The sequence below is a fragment of the Gigantopelta aegis genome, chromosome 9 (assembly GCF_016097555.1).
Source record: "Gigantopelta aegis isolate Gae_Host chromosome 9, Gae_host_genome, whole genome shotgun sequence".
NCBI classification, from domain to species: Eukaryota; Metazoa; Mollusca; class Gastropoda; order Neomphalida; family Peltospiridae; genus Gigantopelta; species Gigantopelta aegis.
In genome coordinates, this window is record NC_054707.1 from 27,582,983 (window position 1) to 27,602,384 (window position 19,402).

Here is a 19,402-nt window from a genome sequence, read left to right on the forward strand (position 1 = left end):
GTAAAGCAAATGCTACGCTGTTGTATACCATGTGTTGATTATTTTCTCCAATAAACGTCAAAAACGCTGTAACTCTCATAATGAATGTCAAGAATGAGATGAGCATGTATCCTTTTATTCGTCCGTCTGTCCCACATAATGGATATTAGTTTTTGGATGGGAAAGATGTCCACCTTTAATACACCCCACCCCCACCCCCATTATACATGTATAAAGAGGGAACCTTATCCTAACCCTAAATCGGAAAAATATCCGCCCGGTCCCCCCTTCCCCTAACCCTAACCCTAGCCCTAACCCCAGCCATAATCCCAACCCTAACCCTAACCCTAACCCTAACCCTAACCCTCAACCCTAACTAAAAATAATAATGGAGGGGACCGGGCGGATATTATACCCCTAAATCTAATCCGGGCCTAACCCTAACAATAGGGGGATAACAGTAAGATATTTTACCTATTGGTATGTAGGGGAAGGCACACTTTGTTATAAATATGTCACCACAAGAAACCACAGTGCATGTTCATAGCGGCGTCAGGTTTCTTTGTGGAGTATTGGTACTGGTTAACAATATGTAAGTTTAATGTCATGATAGGAATCGAGAATAATCAAACTAAAGTTTGATCTGTGGCATCCAATTTCGGAAAAAATATGTATGTTTGTATGAAAATATGTTGGCTTTGAGGGTATAATTTTAATATGTTGAGATTATATGGTGCCACAAATTGGGAGATATATCTTGCTGTCAAGAAAAATTAAAATAATTCCCATAACTGATGACTTTTATATGCACACTTTAACAGCAATTCGTGGCATTTTCAAACAAAAAAGTAAGAAAAACTAAGTATTCTGAAGAAAAAGTAGGAAAAATAGAACAAAGACCAAAAAGTACAAAAAAGTAGGATAGCTGGACAGTCTGTAAAATATTTGCCAATTAAGCCAGTACAACACAGTGTTTAAATAAATTATAAACTCAGGTGTTGTGGCAACAACTGTTGCATGGGAATCAAACTTGAAGCTTCTGGCCCCCACAACCCAATCTCACCCCCCCCCCCCCATTAGTTATCCTACTGTCACACAAAATGTACTCACAAAACTTTATCTGTTCCAGAGGCATAGGCAGATAAAAAATAGTAAGAAATATTATAAGACAATGCATGCCTACAGAACAGTAATAATGATACAAAATAAAAATTTAATTTAAAAAATGTATACGGTATATAAAAAAAAAAAAGAGGCAAAATTATATATAACATGAAACTAAACCACAGATTGCAGTTCACACAATTTGTTTAATATTTATTATGAGAATATTTCCTAACATTTTCTTTTTTCTCAAAGAGAGGGTGTTTACATATTAATCGCCATGCAGTCTAGTACCGGTAAATATATTTATTCAAAAATGTATCTTTCTGTGACATCTATCTCCAAATCCTCGAAACTTGTACAGTTCACTGAGCAATTAAGGATTACCATTTGATGGGTGGTGTCAAACTGAATCCCAAGTCTTGGAAGTCTGAATTACTCCTTAATTAGCAGCAATATGTCAAACACAAAAAACAATAAAATATTGTATTAAATGAAATTGTTGAAAGTGTTTCATTTTCAGCAGCAATTTCACCCCCTGCCCCAGTTTTTCTTTCACATACAGTATCAGTTGAAACTGTTCTATTATTTCTATCATTCTGTCCTCAATATCTATGCAGTGTAATTTGTTTAATAGTTTGTCTTCAGAATCTCATTTTCGACGTCTAATCAATGACTCCACATCCATTGGTCCAGTTGCTGAAATATATAAAAACAAACATGTTAAGTATTTCACATCCATTTGAAGAAGTACATTAGTCTGTAACTTAATTACATATCGTTTTATTAATTTAATGTTTAATTTAATTTTAGGAAATTTTCTTTTTTAACAGGAAACAAAATCAGTGTGACTAAACAAAGTATAAAATTAAAAAGTATAGCAGTAAATTAAGAAAAGTAGTAAACAATGTATTTAACTTTGATGATGTTATTTGATTTCTGTTAGAAAGTTGCACAAAGCTACATATAAGATGACATGTGGAAGAAGAAAAATGCCTATGCTTTGCTCAAATTTGGGGTATAAAATAATGATGAAAAAACAAAACTACTGTCTCCAAAAGAAAATCATATTTAGGGTAGGTAATAAAAACAAAACAGATGTAAGTGCCTCATCTAGGTGGTTATGGGTTTGAAATGTTTTCAAATTAGGGTTAGGACATTACATTTCAAGCACATGACCATTTATAAACAGCAGTTCTTTTACTATCATTTATCTAGACATTAAAACATATATCTATTAATTTCCAAGATTTTAGGGTACATAAGTTTAACCTCAGTACCCTCTGGCAGAAACCATTAAGTTGAGAATTCTAAGAACAACAATAAAGGATTAAAATGTCTTGCCAGTATTTATTATAAATTACCCAAGATTGGTAATTGATCTGCTGTTAGGTGAGGAATTGTTTTAATATATATTATGGTAAAATTGGGTTCTTTTAATTGAGGGGTGGGGTGGAGGGGGACTAATGGATAAGTTAAAGTTTGTTATGTTTAAAGGCACCACTAGAGCACATTGAATTATTAATCATCAGCTATTGGATGTCAAACATTTTGTACTTTTGACATGTATAGTCTTGAGTGCAAACCTGCTACATTAGTAGCCAGGTATCTTTTATATATATACACCACCCAACAGACAGAATAGCACATACCACAGCCTTTGATATACTAGTCGTGATGCACTGGCTTAAATCGAATCAAACCAAGAAACCGTAACCGGCATATATTTGTTCCGATTGCAAATGTTTTTTGTTTTTTTTTGCTTCGAAACATTTCAGGGTCCCTACATACAATTTGCTAATTTATAACTTTCCAGACAATACTTCCTTGTCCCCCTAAAGCTCACAACCTATAGGTTACTTCCTCACTCCCCCTCCCCTCCCCCCACACAAAAGCACATACACACTCACGCCTATACACACATGCAAACAAAAAGAAAAGGAAAAAAGGCTAATACTTCCAAACGTTCCAGTATGCTTGTTAATACTATCACTAACCCTAAACCTAACTTAAGCCTGAATTAACTGAATGCTGGAACGATTGGAAGTCTTGCCAAAACTTTTATTTTGGCCATTCGTCTGACTGTGTGCAGTTTAACGATGGATTCTTAGCAACAGTATATACATCGAAGACTGATTAAATGAGTCAGTAAATTCCATTACATTGGAGGGAAAGTGATTCTTAAACTCTTACCTTCGTAGAATTTATATATAAGTTGAATTTTGATGGATTTCGGCAAAACTTCATTTTCAATACCATGTGACGGTTTCGCAGGAAAACACTGATTTTACGTCAGTCGTAGGCTCCGCATAGTTGTCATCGCAGTTAACACATGTCAGCAGAAGTATATGTTTACTATGATTATAATTCAGTTGGAAGAGACAATTATTTTAACTAATTTTAATGCTAACTATACAAAAACGTTACACATCAAAAATAATTATGTTGTCTAACCTAATGGCATCCAGGGAAATTTGGGCCCGTGGTTTTTGAACCGCGAAACATGATTGGTCCAGTGCAGTTGTCAATCACGCCGTACGGAGGGGTCAATTGCTGTCAGTGCTGTTGTTAAGTTCAAGCCCTGGGTCTGACCTGCACTGACCATTACACAGGGGCGGGACGTAGCTCAGTAGTAAAGCACTCACCTGATGTGTGGTCAGACTGGGATCGATCCCCATCGGTGGGCCCATTGGGCCATTTCTCGTTCCAGCTAGTACACCATGACTGGTATATCAATAGCCTTGGTATGTGCTATCCTGACTTGGGGATGGTGCCTATAAAAGATCCTTTGCTACTAATAGAAAAATACTCTCTAAGACACTTTGTCCCAAATTACCAAATGTTTGACATCCAGTAGCTGATGATTAATAAAACAGTTTACTCTAGTGATGAACAAAACAAACTAACTTTACCTGATCCATATTCTGTAATTATATCATTTTCTCTAAACATATTATGTAAACTTACGGAAGCTAACTGTAAGTGTAAAGTTATAATATATTGTGAATTTGTCCCTTGGTCTGTACAATCATTCTGTGGAAAGTTTCATGCCAAGTGCTCAAAACGTATAGCAGGAGAAATACTTTATGACATGATGGTATGCATACACAGGCAGGCATATATATACATATAAGATTTGTACATGTAAATCCACACATATAGTGTTTTGAAGAATGTATGTTTTCCTCAATTCTTTACAGTGATATCAAGATACCTTTTCCATCTGAGCGCTGTGCTGAGATAGCTTACAGATCTCTAAATGTGGACCAGGAGCCAAAGAGGGGTGGTGTAAAAAGAACTTTGGTGTTTGCTGAGAACATGTTGCATGTGTAAGGATATATCGTTCAGTTCTTGTCAAAAGTGTGGTTTGCATCATCTTCACAGGTTTCAAGTTTCAAATTTATCAATTAATTTAAAAACAAATTGATGTTCAACACATTATTGAATTTGATGATAAAATGTCTTCTAAATGATTGCCATCATCGATGATATATTTAGCTAATTCATGTAACCATGGCAAGTAACTATAAATCAAAATTTCTTGTTTGGTAAACAATTTTAAATGCATCATATGATAACAATAAGGTTTCCCCATCACTGTACTTGCATGTTCATGTGCGTTGCTATATCAGGAAGCTGCCATTGGGGCCATTATTTACAAACTTACAGTATGACTTCAATGCAAAGAAAGAGGCATGGGTTTGTTTGAGGGAAAGGGAATCATTCAATCAAAGGCCACTGTTAATAAAATTAATTTCAAATTTCATGTTTAGGGTAATTTTCGCAATCCATGATGATGTGTTCTGACTCCACATACCCGTGACAAATATAGCCAGTTACATGTAACATCCTTTATTGTCTGTTGATTTGAACAACTGCTCGATCGGCATTTGAAATACGCATTTGAAATACGCACTTGTCTGTCTGTCCCAACAAGTGAAAATTTACTCTGACAAGCATAATTGACCTTAGTGGTTATTGTTTTGTCATTTAGTTTAAAACAAAGTAATTGCCTGTTTACCACAAATGTGAAAATGAGCTTTCCTTTGATTTTTGTGAATTACTGGTTATATTATTGGTAATGTGATAAAACAAAAACCTGTTTGACGGGTTAATCTAAGATTAAAAACACATTACTTAACATTTATTATTTTATTATTTAGGTGTGAGTTATCTTTACATATATATCTGCTGTAAATTTTATTAAATAAGTTACTTAAAAATAAATTTGTATGACAAGCCTTGAAATAAAACATTTTGGTGTACCTGACACAATGTCCTGCACCAATCAATTTGTGCCTGACATAAAAGAAATTGTACCTGTCACAAAACATTGTAAATAAAAATGAAATAAATTATGTTTTAATTATGTTGTTTAATAATTGATATATTTAATTACAAAAATAACCAATGCAGCAATTAGGGCAATAGTCACCAAATGATGACATTTATTATTGTTACGTACTTAATAGTCTATGATGCATTAATATATGGCCTCTGGTAAAGCTGCATGAGCGATTATTTTAGAAATTGTGGATTTCAATTGCCGTATCCTAACCTCACGCGTGTGATGCGACATATAAATCTGTCGCGTTGCACGCATACAGTTAGGATACGGCAATGGAAATCAATGATTTCTAAAATAATCGCTCGCGGCCGGTTAGGATAGGGCTTAAGAAACCCATGAAACTGGCTTCACTGTCACTTTGTGTTGAACTTTCAGATTCATGATGATCTGACTCAGACTCATCCATTTTTTTCAATGTCATCAGTGTCTTGTTTGTGGTAATATTCTATATTTTTGGTTGCCGAGTGATCTTTAGCATTTGACACACTGCATTTCTTTTTTAAATGTTTGCAGAGCGAGCACATCATAAGTGTAACCTCGCCTTTGTGTTTTCTTCAAACTGTAGCCACAAAGAGGCATTTGTATTAACTAAATCCTCCTTTTACCATTTTAGTTAAGAGCTAGATTTTAAGATACTACTCTGTGGGATATTCGTTTGGGAATTTTTGGGGGACGATTTAATCGGCGGCTGCCCGCCGCGGATACTGGGAACAGGGACAGTTGATTTGTCATTATCGGTACCTGTCTGTTCTTTTACAGCAAAGACTGAAGTTATTTTGTTCAACATCCTTTAATTGTTAACCACGAGGCAATTTGAATTGCAAACTTTAAACGAAAATGCCACAGGAAGTATACGCTAAGTACGAAAGGTCAGTTACTAATATGCGTGACATCACTTTTTACAATGTAAGTTCCCGCAAAATCGAGACTATGAAAAATCCTACTAAACAGGTACGTGGACTGTAGATGAACTTCGTGTTGGACTGTCAAGTGCCCCGCTAACCGGTTCGAATCCCACTGGTACACATTTGTGTTTTTTCATTCATAATCAAATAATTTTTTTCATTTGGTGCATTAAGTGTATTCGACTACAAAACAGCCGGCTTTTACTACAATGCGAGCTTCGGACATGGTGACCGGCGCAATCGACATTGTTACTGACAAGTTACAAATTTGTACCGGACAATGACCGTGACCGACCGCTTATTTCAAGGCTTGTATGACAAAACAAAATTACGATCCGTGAAAAGTCGGGATAGGCCCGATCACGTGGTTTCTTGTTGATTTGTTATCAGAACAAGTCTGAAAATAACAGATCCGTTCTATATAAATAAAAGTAAAAATATGGCACCATAGAGGTTGTGTCTGTCCCCCACTCCAAATATTGTTCCTACGGACCTAAATAAGCGTCTAGCCATGGACATTGCCCGGTACAAATGTGTCATTTGCCAAGCTTTGGTAATCATAAAATTAATATTAAGAATAAATATTTCTGTGTTGAAGCAGTGCGATGTAGTGCATTTTAAAATTCATATTTTTTGTGGGTTTTTTAATTTTAACAATATCATGCACGTGCTTCTACTTGAACCGTTACTAGAACGCCTTGGCGTTTTCCAGGAAAAAGAGTTTCCAATGTCTATTAACAGACCCGAGGACACCCTATGCATTGCGAATGGCTCTATAATGACCAACGCATCCTTTAAATGAATGTTTTGGCCTATCCTTCTAAACTGAACAGTGGATGAATCATCTAGTTCCATTGTGTTTATTTAGTGTAAATTGTACCTCTGAAACCACACGGTCCCATAAGTAGCAGCCATCATTTATGGCAGAATATTACCTTGGACGAGACTCCGGGTTAGTTGTCACTACAGTATCTTCACTTCAGGTTGTGTTGCGTTTTTGACAAAGTTAAATGGAAACGTTTATTTTGAAGTAAGTACAGTACACCGTATTCATTTTGTTTATCACTAGCTTTGTTATTGTAAAGTTATTTGAGTTGCGAATATGATTGAAATTTGTTTACATCTTGTAGGCCTTTCCGCAGTGACCGGACAATCATGAAGTTTATTTTTAGTTGTTAAGTTTTTAATGTGTATTTAACAATTTTAATGTAGTTTTTGGCTTTGATTCATGGAAAGATATCGACTGTATTTTATTTTCAAATGAAATTGCAACATGCCAAAAGTCCAACAAAACATCAAATTATTTGATGATGAAAATGCACACCCACCTTCCAAGCTAAGTGTTTTTAAATTGCATCATTTTATCCACATTTGAGTGTAGTTGTTATTTGACAGTTTTATTACTTTTCCATATTTAACAGTGAACAGAATACAACAAAGACTTTTACTTTCTACAACTGAATATCCATGGATCCAGTTTGGCCCATGGGTGGGGGAAAATAAAATTGTCAATCGGTCCCGCTTGATGTCATCATTAACGGAGGGGGGAGGGGAAAAAAAGAGAAAGGAATAAAACTTTTTTTTTTTTTTTTATCACATCAGTGAAAAAAAACCCACGCCACAAATTGTATATATTTTACATAATGGAATAAATAATATAAAAAAGGAATAAAAGCTATGAATTTAAATCCCATATATGTATAAAAAGTACGAATATTCAGTACTGTGTCCTGAAAATTAATAAAAGATCGCACTGTTGAAGCGTTTGACAACCTGAGCTAGCACATGTTTAGACAAAGAGATTAATAACACATCACTGATTGGACGAAATTTTACCTCTACTGGCTCTTGAGATAACCAGTACATGTAGCTGTTCTGCTTACTCCCACTTGTTAACAAAAAAGTGGAAAACTTTTATTAATTTTAAAATCCTTTATAATTATTGGATAGACTACATTGAACAGTCAACAATAAATACATTTATAGATTATTTCAGTATATTTTATGCTATTTCAAGCAGTTTGTATTGCACAAAAGTCTCTTGCTTCGGACTGGGACACTCGACCCGACAAAGCTCCGTACATAGGTGTTGACAGGTGTTGATTGTAACCAGTTGCAAACTCTGGGTCCTTTGTTTTAATTGGAGTGTAATACCTTGATGGCTCTCTCACCAAGAATGGTGTTACTGTTAACATCTGTTTAATCTCTTGATCGGCTCAGCAACTTTGACAAAATTAATGTCTAGCCTAGTGGTTGTGGATTGACACTACTGTAGGTCCGACTTCAGTGACTGACGATATATACTTAGGCAGACTTCAAAATCACAGACGTCTTGCCACTAGCCATATTGACCACTATTTATTTATTATTTTAATCATGCATGAGATACCGATGTCTGGGCAGGCCTGTCCACTTGACGGATAAAAAATAATTTCGGTCTCAGAGATCGAGAAAAGGGCTTTTCCCCACCCCTGGTTTAGGGTACTGTTTAGAGGAAATTCACTGCATCATGTACTAGTATATGTAACAGTACATGATTAATAAAGGACAACAGTAACATTATTTCAACATTTGGTGACAGGCATATTTTCATTTATGACAGGTCATTTCGACAAGCACAGCCAAACAATTATTTCCAGGTCTTCAGCTCAAAGTGAAAGTTGATAACCTGTGATGTGTTTTGAATGGAATGTGCTCGAGAACATTTTAACTGGTTTTCATTGAATCCTAAACTATCTCGACTGTGAAAAATTCTACAATTTTGTGTAGTCACCTGAGTCACGAAATTACATGCGATCTGGAGTGAAGAGTAACAAGCGAATTGGTTTAAAAACAAAAGCCCTGGGCCCGGTAACACAAGCACTCGTAACACTTACCTACATCAGACGTACGCCACACATTATGTATGGTGTACATCTGACGTAAGTGTTGTGAGTGCTTTATGTTACTGGGCCCAGGGATTTAACTTTTTCTTCTGCATCCACTTCCTGTCCTACATTGAGTGGAAATGTTGGCGCACAAGTAGATTTTGTGGTATACTTGGCCGGTGGACAAGTGAATTTTTTCTCTTATTTCTATCACTGTTAAAATTAGTCCAGTGCTTTAAAATTATCCATTAAAATTTTAAAACTAACAATTGTCCATTTTTGGATCTTATTTAAAACCCTAACCTTATCCAGTCCTAATATAGCATCTTATCCTAAAACCCTAACCGTATCCAGTCACTACCAGTGAAGTAGTTTTCAATTAGCCTTTTAGGTTTCCGAATGTCACGACCACGTTTGGTTGTTGGTTGTATCAACACTTCCTCTTCCGGTAAGTTAGTTTCTTCTCAATCACTGGGTTAAGTGGTCTTAGATGATCTATCAATGTGATCAGGTCTTAAATCACGCCTGTTTCTACGAATCTCAGCACCACTTTGCATTTTCACAACTCAAGATCTTGGTGCAGGAGTTTCCACTTTTGTTCCTTGTTGAGTCCAGTTATGATCATGGTTAATTCTGACTTAGTCTCTATTAGAGAAAGGTGTTAATACTTTTAATGCCTTTTTCTCATAGAAATGTTTTTGAGGTTTCCTTTTTTGCTTTTTCCATTTATCACCGATTTTGATTTAGGAACAGCCAATTTTGATGTCGCAATTGGAAGATTACCACGAAGTTGTTTCCCCATCAAGAGTTGTGCTAGAGAAAGTCCATTCCCCAACTGTGTTGTTCAGAAGGCCAAACGCCCCAAATATGGATCTTCACCACTATCCAAACATTTTCGCATTATCGACTTAAGTCTTTCAGCCAGTCCATTGGATTGAGGATATCTCAGACTACTTGTAACATGCTGAAAATCCCAATCTATTGAGAACTGAGCAAATTCCATACTACTATAGCATGGACTGTTGTCACTGAAAACATCTTCTGGTATGTCATGTCTAGCAAATTTAGCTTTCATTGCTAGTATCACTGCATTACTCGACTGACTTAAAAGTTTTATCACTTCTGGATCACTGGAGTACGAATCATCTATAACAAGTCTGTTGAGACGTTTTGTCAAAGTTGCGTTGGTAATGAATGAGGAAGTAGTGGTTCAGCCATCTGCTGTTTCTGATTAACTTGACATGTTTTGTAATGTTTTACAAAGTTGACAATATCATGGTTCATGCAAGGCCAGAAAACTGCTTCTCTAGCTCTCTGCTTGCACTTTTCCATACCCATATGCCCTGCGTGGATTTTCACAAGGAAGTCTGAGTGCATCTTCTTTGGAATTACTACGTGAGTTCCTTTGAGTACCATTACCTTAATAACTGATAGTTCATCTCTGTATTTCCAAAAAGGTAACAACTCTTGTCGGCACTGATTTCATTCTTCTGGCCAGCTGTTCAAAACTGTGTTTACCAGAGACTGCATAACAGTATCTGTTGACATACACTGGCTGATTTCTTTCTGTTTCCGGTCACTTACTGGCATTGATGAAACAACACCATCCACAAATATTTCTACATCATTCTCGGTTGTTGAATTCTGACCTTCAATAAGCATTCTGGAAAGTGTATCTGCTGTATACATGAATCTACCTGGAGTGTCGGTGAGATGAATGTCGTGCTTCTGCAATCTTAGACGTAATCGCTTGATTCTTGCTGGACAATCATTCAACCCTTTTGAGAATATTGCAATCAATGGTTTGTGATCCGTCTCTACTTCCACAGTCTGGCCATAAATATATTGATGAAAGCGTTCACAAGCATAAGTGATAGCCAAGCTAAAGCTTCTCTTTCATTTGGAGCATGTCGGCTTTCGGTTTTTGAAGTTGCTCTTGAGGCCATACTGGAAGCTATTCATTGCAATGTTTTTGAAGTAACACCACTCTCAAGCCTTTCTGACTTGCATCACATGAAATGTTTATGGCTTTTGATGGATCATAATACTGGAGTACAGTCTTGCTGGACACCAAGCATTTCAGTTTCTCAAAGGCAGTATCATGATTTGGTATCCAATCAAAGTTATTGTTTTTGTCCAGTAATTCTCTGAGAATCGCTGTTCATTTTGGAAAATCGAGCAGAAAGCGATCCACTTTCTTTGGATCAGGCTTTAAGCCATCTTGTGAGATTGTGTCTCCAAGAAATGTTAGTTCTAAAACACTAATTTCACACTTTTTGAAGTGTAAGTCCAACTTTTTTTACTTTTTCAAGTCACAATCTTCTGTTATGTTCTTGTTCATCTTTACCCCAGACTGATATCATCCATCGATTTATCAACTCCATCCATATATTCAAACAATGAATGAATAATTCTGTAATAAATTTCAGGTGCACTGGATATACCAAATGGTAATCTGAGAAAACAAAATCTCCTGATTGGAATGAATGAATGAATGTTTAACGACACCCCAGCACGAAAAATACATCGGCTATTGGGTGTCAAACTATGGTTAATGCAAAACTAAAGTGATGATCAACATCAATATAAGGTAATGGAAACAAATACGGTGATGAGCAACATCAACAGAAAAATTCAAGATATAAATAAAAACAGTGTAAAGAACTTTGCAAAAATACAAATACAAATATCACAGATAGATACTGACTTTTACTCTAAACTTCAATTTGTGCTGTATTGGCCATTCTCAAAGAGAATGTTACACCCCTGCACCACGGTAAGGTTACATCATGCACAGGGGCTCCCGATTGGTGAATTGAATGTGTATAATCGTGAACTCCCCAACTCTTCATCCCACTGTATTTGCCAAAATCCATTCGATGCATCAAGTTTCGAGAAGACTTTTGCTCCTGCAAACCATTACATGATTTCTTCACGTGTAGGAAGTTTAAAATGTTCCCGGAGAATTGCTTTATTCAAATTCCAAAGATCCATATAGACTCAAAGTTTTCTGTTAGCTTTATGTACAACAACATGTGAATTCACCCACTCCGTTGGCTCTTCTATTTTATCAATCACCTTCATATCTTCCATTTTATGCAGTTCTGCTTTGAGTTTATCATATAATGCAAATGGTACCTTCCGACATGGCTCAACAACTGGTACTGCATCATTATTAAGTTTTATGCTCACTTTTCCAGGCAAACAACCAATGTATCTACAAATTCCTTAAATACATCAATTTCAACATTAGTTCAATTGACAGTACTCATTTTACCAAACCCATTTTCTCACACGACTTAAAGCCTAGAATGGATTGTACTTTCCCATCACTAATGACAAACAATGCTCTGTATCGTTTATCCTTGTAGCAAAGTTCAAGTACACGCTGACCTTTCACCGATACCTTTCCTCCATTATAAGCTTTTAAATGAACATTACAGCTGTTTAGTTCTGGTTTCTGCGCCAAGTTTTGAAAATCTTTGTAGCCTAATATGTTTACATCTGAACCTGTGTCAAGTTTTTTTTTAACAAGAGTTTTGTTTATTTGAATCGGAACAATCCAGAATTCATTTTCTCGGTTATCTGACTGAATAGTATCAACAAAGAACTCTGTATCAACCGAATAAACTTTCTGTTCAGTATGTTGTTTATGATCAGCTGTTCGACTTATTTGTGGTCTTCTACCAGTTCCAGACAACTGCTGACGTTTGTGTTGCTTACTTTGACACATTTTCTGAAAACGATTTTGGCCACCACATTTAAAACATGTTGTTTCTTGTGCTGGGCAGACATGACTGCGACATGACACTAAAAAAATCAACCTTGTGCTATATCATAAATATATTTTCTGGGTTTGTAATTCTGGGTATGTTTTGTGCACTGTATCAACTACTACGGGCTGATCTGGCATAACTTTCATATGGGAAGCCTTTACCACTGCTGTATGACAAATTTCAATACATTTATCAAGAGTTAAGTCCCCTTCTCAGCAAACGAGCTCTTGTCGCAATATCACAAACACCCTCTTATGATTCTGTATCTCATTAACCCATCTCTTAAGTTCCTCATAATGACAATCTTTGGATAGCTGTCTCAAATCTGATCAAAAGTTTCATTCAGTTTTTGGACAGGACCATTGAACATATACCTTTCGTGCTTTTTCGGTGTACAGTAATCATCAAACTTTTTAGTTAAGTTGTCATCCATTATAAGACTGTTTTGCCACAATATTATGACCACAAGACAACAAGATCCATATTTGTCTAGACATTCCCCATATTTACACAGTTATCAGAGGTATTTAGGTTACATTTTAAATTGTGCACATATGCCATTGTAGATTGGGGAATTAAGCCATATTTCTTTCTTGTCCAATGTTAAGCACTATGTGATTGGTCAGTTTTGATATCATGTAAGGGACATAATTGTTGTTTCCAAGTTATTTCATAAAGAATGCATTATTAATCTGGATCAGTTTATGCGAGTAACTATGCCAAGTTACGAAATGCAGCATACCAAGTGGAATGGTATCTAAATTGGCTTGCGAAGATGTAACCATTTTGTTAGACAACTATTAGCCTAAGTTTAAATGTTTATACTGAGGTGATAAAATATTCCATTCCTTTTTTAGAAAACTGAAAAACATTCATCCTTGTGCAGAGAAAGACAGCATATAAACAACTGTTATGTTAAGAATTTCCATCAAAATACAGTGAAACTCCGCAATTGCGACCATTGGCAGGACTTCTTAAAATTGGCCTTAATAGTGGTTGTCAGTAACAATGTCGATTGTGCCAGTCACCATGCCCGAAGCTCGCGTTGTAGTAAAAGCCGGCTGTTTTGTAGTCGAATACACTTAATGTACCAATTAAAAAAAAAAAATTGATTACGAATGAAAAAACACAAATGTGTACCAGTGGGATTCGAACCGGTTTGCAGGGCACTTGACAGTCCAACACGAAGTTCATCTACAGTCGGATTTTTCATAGTCTCGATTTTGCGGGAACTTACATTGTAAAAAGTGATGTCACGCATATTAGTAATTGACCTTTCATACTTAGCGTATACTTCCTGTGGCGTTTTCGTTTAAAGTTTGCAATTCAAATTGCCTCGTGGTTAACAATTAAAGGATGTTGAACAAAATAACTTCAGTCTTTGCTGTAAAAGAACAGACAGGTACCGATAATGACAAATCAACTGTCCCTGTTCCCAGTATCCGCGGCGGGCAGCCGCCGATTAAATCGTCCCCCAAAAATTCCCAAACGAATATCCCACAGAGTAGTATCTTAAAATCTAGCACTGAACTAAAATGGTAAAAGGAGGATTAGTTAATACAAATGCCTCTTTGTGGCTACAGTTTGAAGAAAACACCAAAGGCGAGGTTACACTTATGACGTGCTCGCTCTGTAAAACATTTAAAAAAGAAATGCAGTATAATCACGATTTTTCGGACACATGGATCATTATAGTCCACAAATCTGTGTGTGTCAAATGCTAAAGATCACTCGGCAACCAAAAATATAGAATATTACCACAAACAAGACACTGATGACATTGAAAAAAATGGATGAGTCTGAGTCGGATCATCATGAATCTGAAAGTTCAACACAAAGTGATAGTGACGCCAGTTTCATGGCTTTCTTAAGCCCTATTCTAACCGGCCGCGAGCGATTATTTTAGAAATCATTGATTTCAATTGCTGCATCCTAACTGTATGTGCGCGATGCGACAGATTTATATGTCGCGTCCCACACGTGCAGTTAGGATACGGCAGTTGAAATCCACAATTTCTAAAATAATCGCTCATGCAGCTCGCGGCTGGTTAGGATACAGCTTTACCAGAGGCCATGTATTAATGCATCATAGACTAGTAAGTACGTAACAATAATAAATGTCATCATTTGGTGACTATTGCCCTAATTGCTTCATTGGTTATTTTGTAATTAAATATATCAATTATTAAACAACATAATTAAAACATAATTTATTTTATTTTTATTTACAATGTTTTGTGACAGGTACAATTTCTTTTATGTCGGGGAAAAATTGATTGGTGCAGGACATTGTGTCAGGTACACCAAAATGTTTTATTTCAAGGCTTGCTTGAACTACAAGAATAATCACCCACAGGTAATACAAATGCGTGACTTCTGCATCACATGATTGACTGCAACTGATCCTTGCATCTGTTGACCGTTTTTGTGAAAAATAAAGTACTAAATAGGTATGCCATATACTTTCCTGAAACATATTATTACTCTATGTAATTACCACTTTTCAAAATTATTGTGTGCATGTTATACAATAAAAAGACTGTGGCACATATTCCAAAAATTAATCATGACATGCTAATTTATAGACCAACTCTTTGCTAATACAAAAGTAATACCTTTTCTTTCCAGCAAAATAAACATAAGACTATTTAATTATTTGTTTGGTGTGGACACAGAACTATACATTATTCATTGCTTGTCGCTTGTGTGACAGTACAGGTAAATGCTATGGTCACATTTGTGGGATCAAAATGCACTGAAAACGACCATTGGGTTTGACTTTACTTGTCGTAATTCGTAATAGTGAGGTGGTCTTAATACCAGAGTATTTTTACTATAAAATAATGAGGAAATATTCTGGTCTTTAAAATATTGGTCTTTGTAGTGGGGTTTCACTGTATCATTAATATATTGGTATATTTTTCTCTGGTAGTGCATTTGGCAAGTAAATGTAGTTCAGCTACTAAAGTCCTAATCAAAACATGGCATCGTAAACATTGAGATGTGCAGTCGATCTATGATTGATCCCAATGGTGGGCCCATTGGGCTATTTCTTGTTCCAGCCACTGCTGCCACAACTAGTACATTTATATATTAAAGACTGGTATGTGCTACCTGTCTGCGAGATGATGCATATTAAATATCCCTTGCTCCTACTGCCCAGGGCAATTTTAAACTGATAACTTTTATAACCACAAAAAACTAAATTAATACATATATCGTTATAAAGCCTCTGACCTACAGCAATTCATATTGCAGCTACAGTAGTTGCCATCATGCAGTGCCACTGTTAAGTTCGAGCCCTGATATGTGATAAGTAAAAACATGATTGGGTATCATTTTGATTAGGACTTTAGGTAGTACAGGCCCTGTATAGATTACTACTGCTCATTATAAATCACTATTTTTATACCTACTTTCATGTAATATACTTTCAGACATTTCGAGGCCAGCGAAGCACGAAAGCTTCGGGTGAGCGTCAACTCCTTCATGGACCATGTTATTTTGGTTACCAATACAATGGACCAGTTTGGACCACCACCATAGAGTGAATCTACAGATTCTTTACATGATGAGGAAAACCCTGCAATGCATGAGACCTGTTCAAGCAACTAGTCTTTGGCATTGTTTATGTATCCATGGATTCTGTTTGTGGAAAGCAGATATGACAATGTTGTCACAGTGATATTTCTTTTACTGGGAATGGCTGTACAATCTGAATGGTCTGACACTGGTGTGAAAATGTTGCCCAGGGGCCTAATTCACAAAGCTCTCTTAGGCTCTGCTAGACAACAAAGCATCGTTTTTTTGCAGGTCTTTTTGCAATGCCTGCGATATCACAAAGTTGCGAGAGTTTAGTGAATTGGGTCCCAGGGCCCCATTCCACGAAGCGATCTTAGCCCTACTATTGTCGTAAATACCTACCATCGAGACCTTAAATTTTTACGATGTGGCGTAGCTTACTATTGTAAATTACAGTGAAAATTTACAATTGGTACGAGGAAGTTGTAAGCCACTAACGTAGCTGTCAAATGGCAGTTAGATGATGATTTGATAATTTTCTAAGAAGGATTCTAACTCTTTGTGTAAAAATGGATCTAATATATACCAAATACCTTTTATGAAACTCTGTGATCCATGAAAAACAGTCTAGGCCTAACGACCTTCACACAAAAATAAGGGAGATAATTCTCATGTCTTATGCATTCTGCAATTATCGCTTACCGAATAAATTGACAAAGTTACTTCATGATTGTCCCATACCAATGAATACATCCAACATGTTCCAAAAAGTCTGTAAACAATTTATTACTTAACTAATTTGCACTTCTTTGCAAAGAATCTATTAATAATTAAAGGGGCACTTACAACTACCATAAGGTTGCTTTGTGGAACGACTGTAAAGTTTACGGTACCAGTTGTAAAACTCACCTTAAATCACTACAATTAACCTTAGCTACAATTAGTTCATGGTACGGGACCCAGATCTGCAATGTTGTTACGAGAGAATGTCTGTTAAAGTATGACACTGGTATAAAAATACTGCATGAATTATGAAAATGTTATTTAGAAGAGAATGATTTGACACTGGTATGAGAATACTGTCATGACTTCAAGTGGTGTTAATAGAGAATTCAATGCTTATAAAAACAGAATGGTGTGCCACCAGTATGAAAATACTGCCATGACTTCGAGTGATGTTCAGAGAGAATGCCTGTAAAAACAGAATGGTGTGCCACCAGTATGAAAATACTGCCATGACTTCGAGTGATGTTCAGAGAGAATGGCTGTAAAACAGAATGGTGTGCCACCAGTATGAAAATACTGCCATGACTACGAGTGATGTTCAGAGAGAATGGCTGTAAAACAGAATGGTGTGCCACCAGTATGAAAATATTGCCATGACTTCGAGTGATGTTCAGAGAGAATGGCTCTAAAAACAGAATGGTGCAACACTATTATAAAAATACTTTCCTGTAGTGGTATTAGGAGAGGTCGGCTGTAACACAGAATGTTGTGACACTAGTATGAAACAATTGCAGGTGAACTGTAGTGGTGTTTGAACAGAATACCTTTTTGGGGGGTTTACATTTTTTTCAGGTAAAGATAATTAGCAAAATACATGTACTGGTAATGCAAAATGCACTATATTACACAAATGGATCCAGTTTAAGGTCAATCTTAGTACCTGCAGACCACCAATATTAAAATACATGTACTAGCAATGCAAAATGCACTATATTACACAAATGGATCCAGTTTAAGGTCAGTCTTAGTACCTGCAGACCACCAATATTAAAATACATGTACTAGCAATGCAAAATGCACTATATTACACAAATGGATCCAGTTTACGGTCAGTCTTAGTACCTGCAGACCACCAGTATTAAAATTTCCAGATATTTTTGTGTAATCCACCTTCATCTGTGATAAATATATCAGTATATTATGTACATGGGAATATATTTTACAAGAAATGGATAATTCAGTTAAATACAAAATAACTTTATTACAAAGCAGAAATGAAGGCTATATGATAACTGAGAACTGCCAAAATAATCTTGCCATCATTTACCATATTATCGACTGACATCCAATAGCCAATGATTAATTAATCAATGTACTCTAATGATGTCGTTAAACAAAACAAACTTTCATTTACCATCGATGTCCCAAACTGAGTTCAGATATTGATAAAAACACGAATACGATACTTATGGAAATAGTATTCCATATTTTTCAGTTACCGTACATGAAATAAAATATATTCCAAACTGTTAACAAAAAAATCAACAATGTGGACCTAAAACAAATCCATTCTAGTAAACAAAAGTGTAACACCATCCAGTAAACAGAACAGTATTTTTAATTTAAATTGGTTTCTAACTGCGTTAAGGCACATTCATTTGGAAAAATACATTCTTCACGCATGTACATGCAGTTCATCATTTTTAATTTTTAAAGCCACTACATGAAAAAATACACGTTTCTGAAATATGAATAGCAGACAAACACTTTGATTAATTTTTTTTAAAAAGGAAAAATACAATTTGTCAAGAGCAGTCAGTTCAGCTCTTTTCCCTCCATGATCGCGAACAGTACTTGATGTCAATACAGATAGGTAATACGTTCATACCAATGAATAGTTTTGTAAAATATACATTTTCTAATTAACTGTTTCATAATTAAAATAATTTATGCAGAGTTATTTTAATATATTTAAACTACACTGTCATATTTTATTAACACAATTTGGCTTATATAATTGTTTTCACCACTGAAAAATTCCCACAAATCTTATATATAAACTATTATATATCCCTACCCCTTACTATTTTCTTAACGTGTAATGCAAAATGCAATGACACTGTCTTGTCTAATTATCACCTTTTATAACATAATAAAATGAATATAACTCTACAA

The 19,402-nt window shown here is 35.7% G+C and overlaps 1 protein-coding gene across 1 annotated transcript; it reads left to right on the forward strand.

Annotated features, from left to right (window-relative positions):
* The first annotated feature begins 5 nt into the window (after positions 1-5).
* LOC121381028 lies at positions 6-19,399 on the forward strand. Its single transcript, XM_041510108.1, has 3 exons — positions 6-106; positions 4,284-4,412; positions 16,417-19,399. The coding sequence occupies exons 1-3, from the start codon at positions 81-83 to the stop codon at positions 16,523-16,525; spliced, it is 264 nt and encodes an 87-aa protein (XP_041366042.1). The 5' UTR covers positions 6-80; the 3' UTR covers positions 16,526-19,399.
* Positions 19,400-19,402: the final 3 nt, after the last annotated feature.

Excerpts from the sequence above, each read along its gene's own strand:
- LOC121381028 (XM_041510108.1), top strand. The coding sequence starts at position 81 with ATGAATGTCAAGAATGAGATGAGCAT. Across the intron at positions 107-4,283 it reads GTCAAGAATGAGATGAGCAT|TGATATCAAGATACCTTTTC; the intron begins GTATCCTTTTAT and ends AATTCTTTACAG. Across the intron at positions 4,413-16,416 it reads GCTGAGAACATGTTGCATGT|ACATTTCGAGGCCAGCGAAG; the intron begins GTAAGGATATAT and ends ATATACTTTCAG.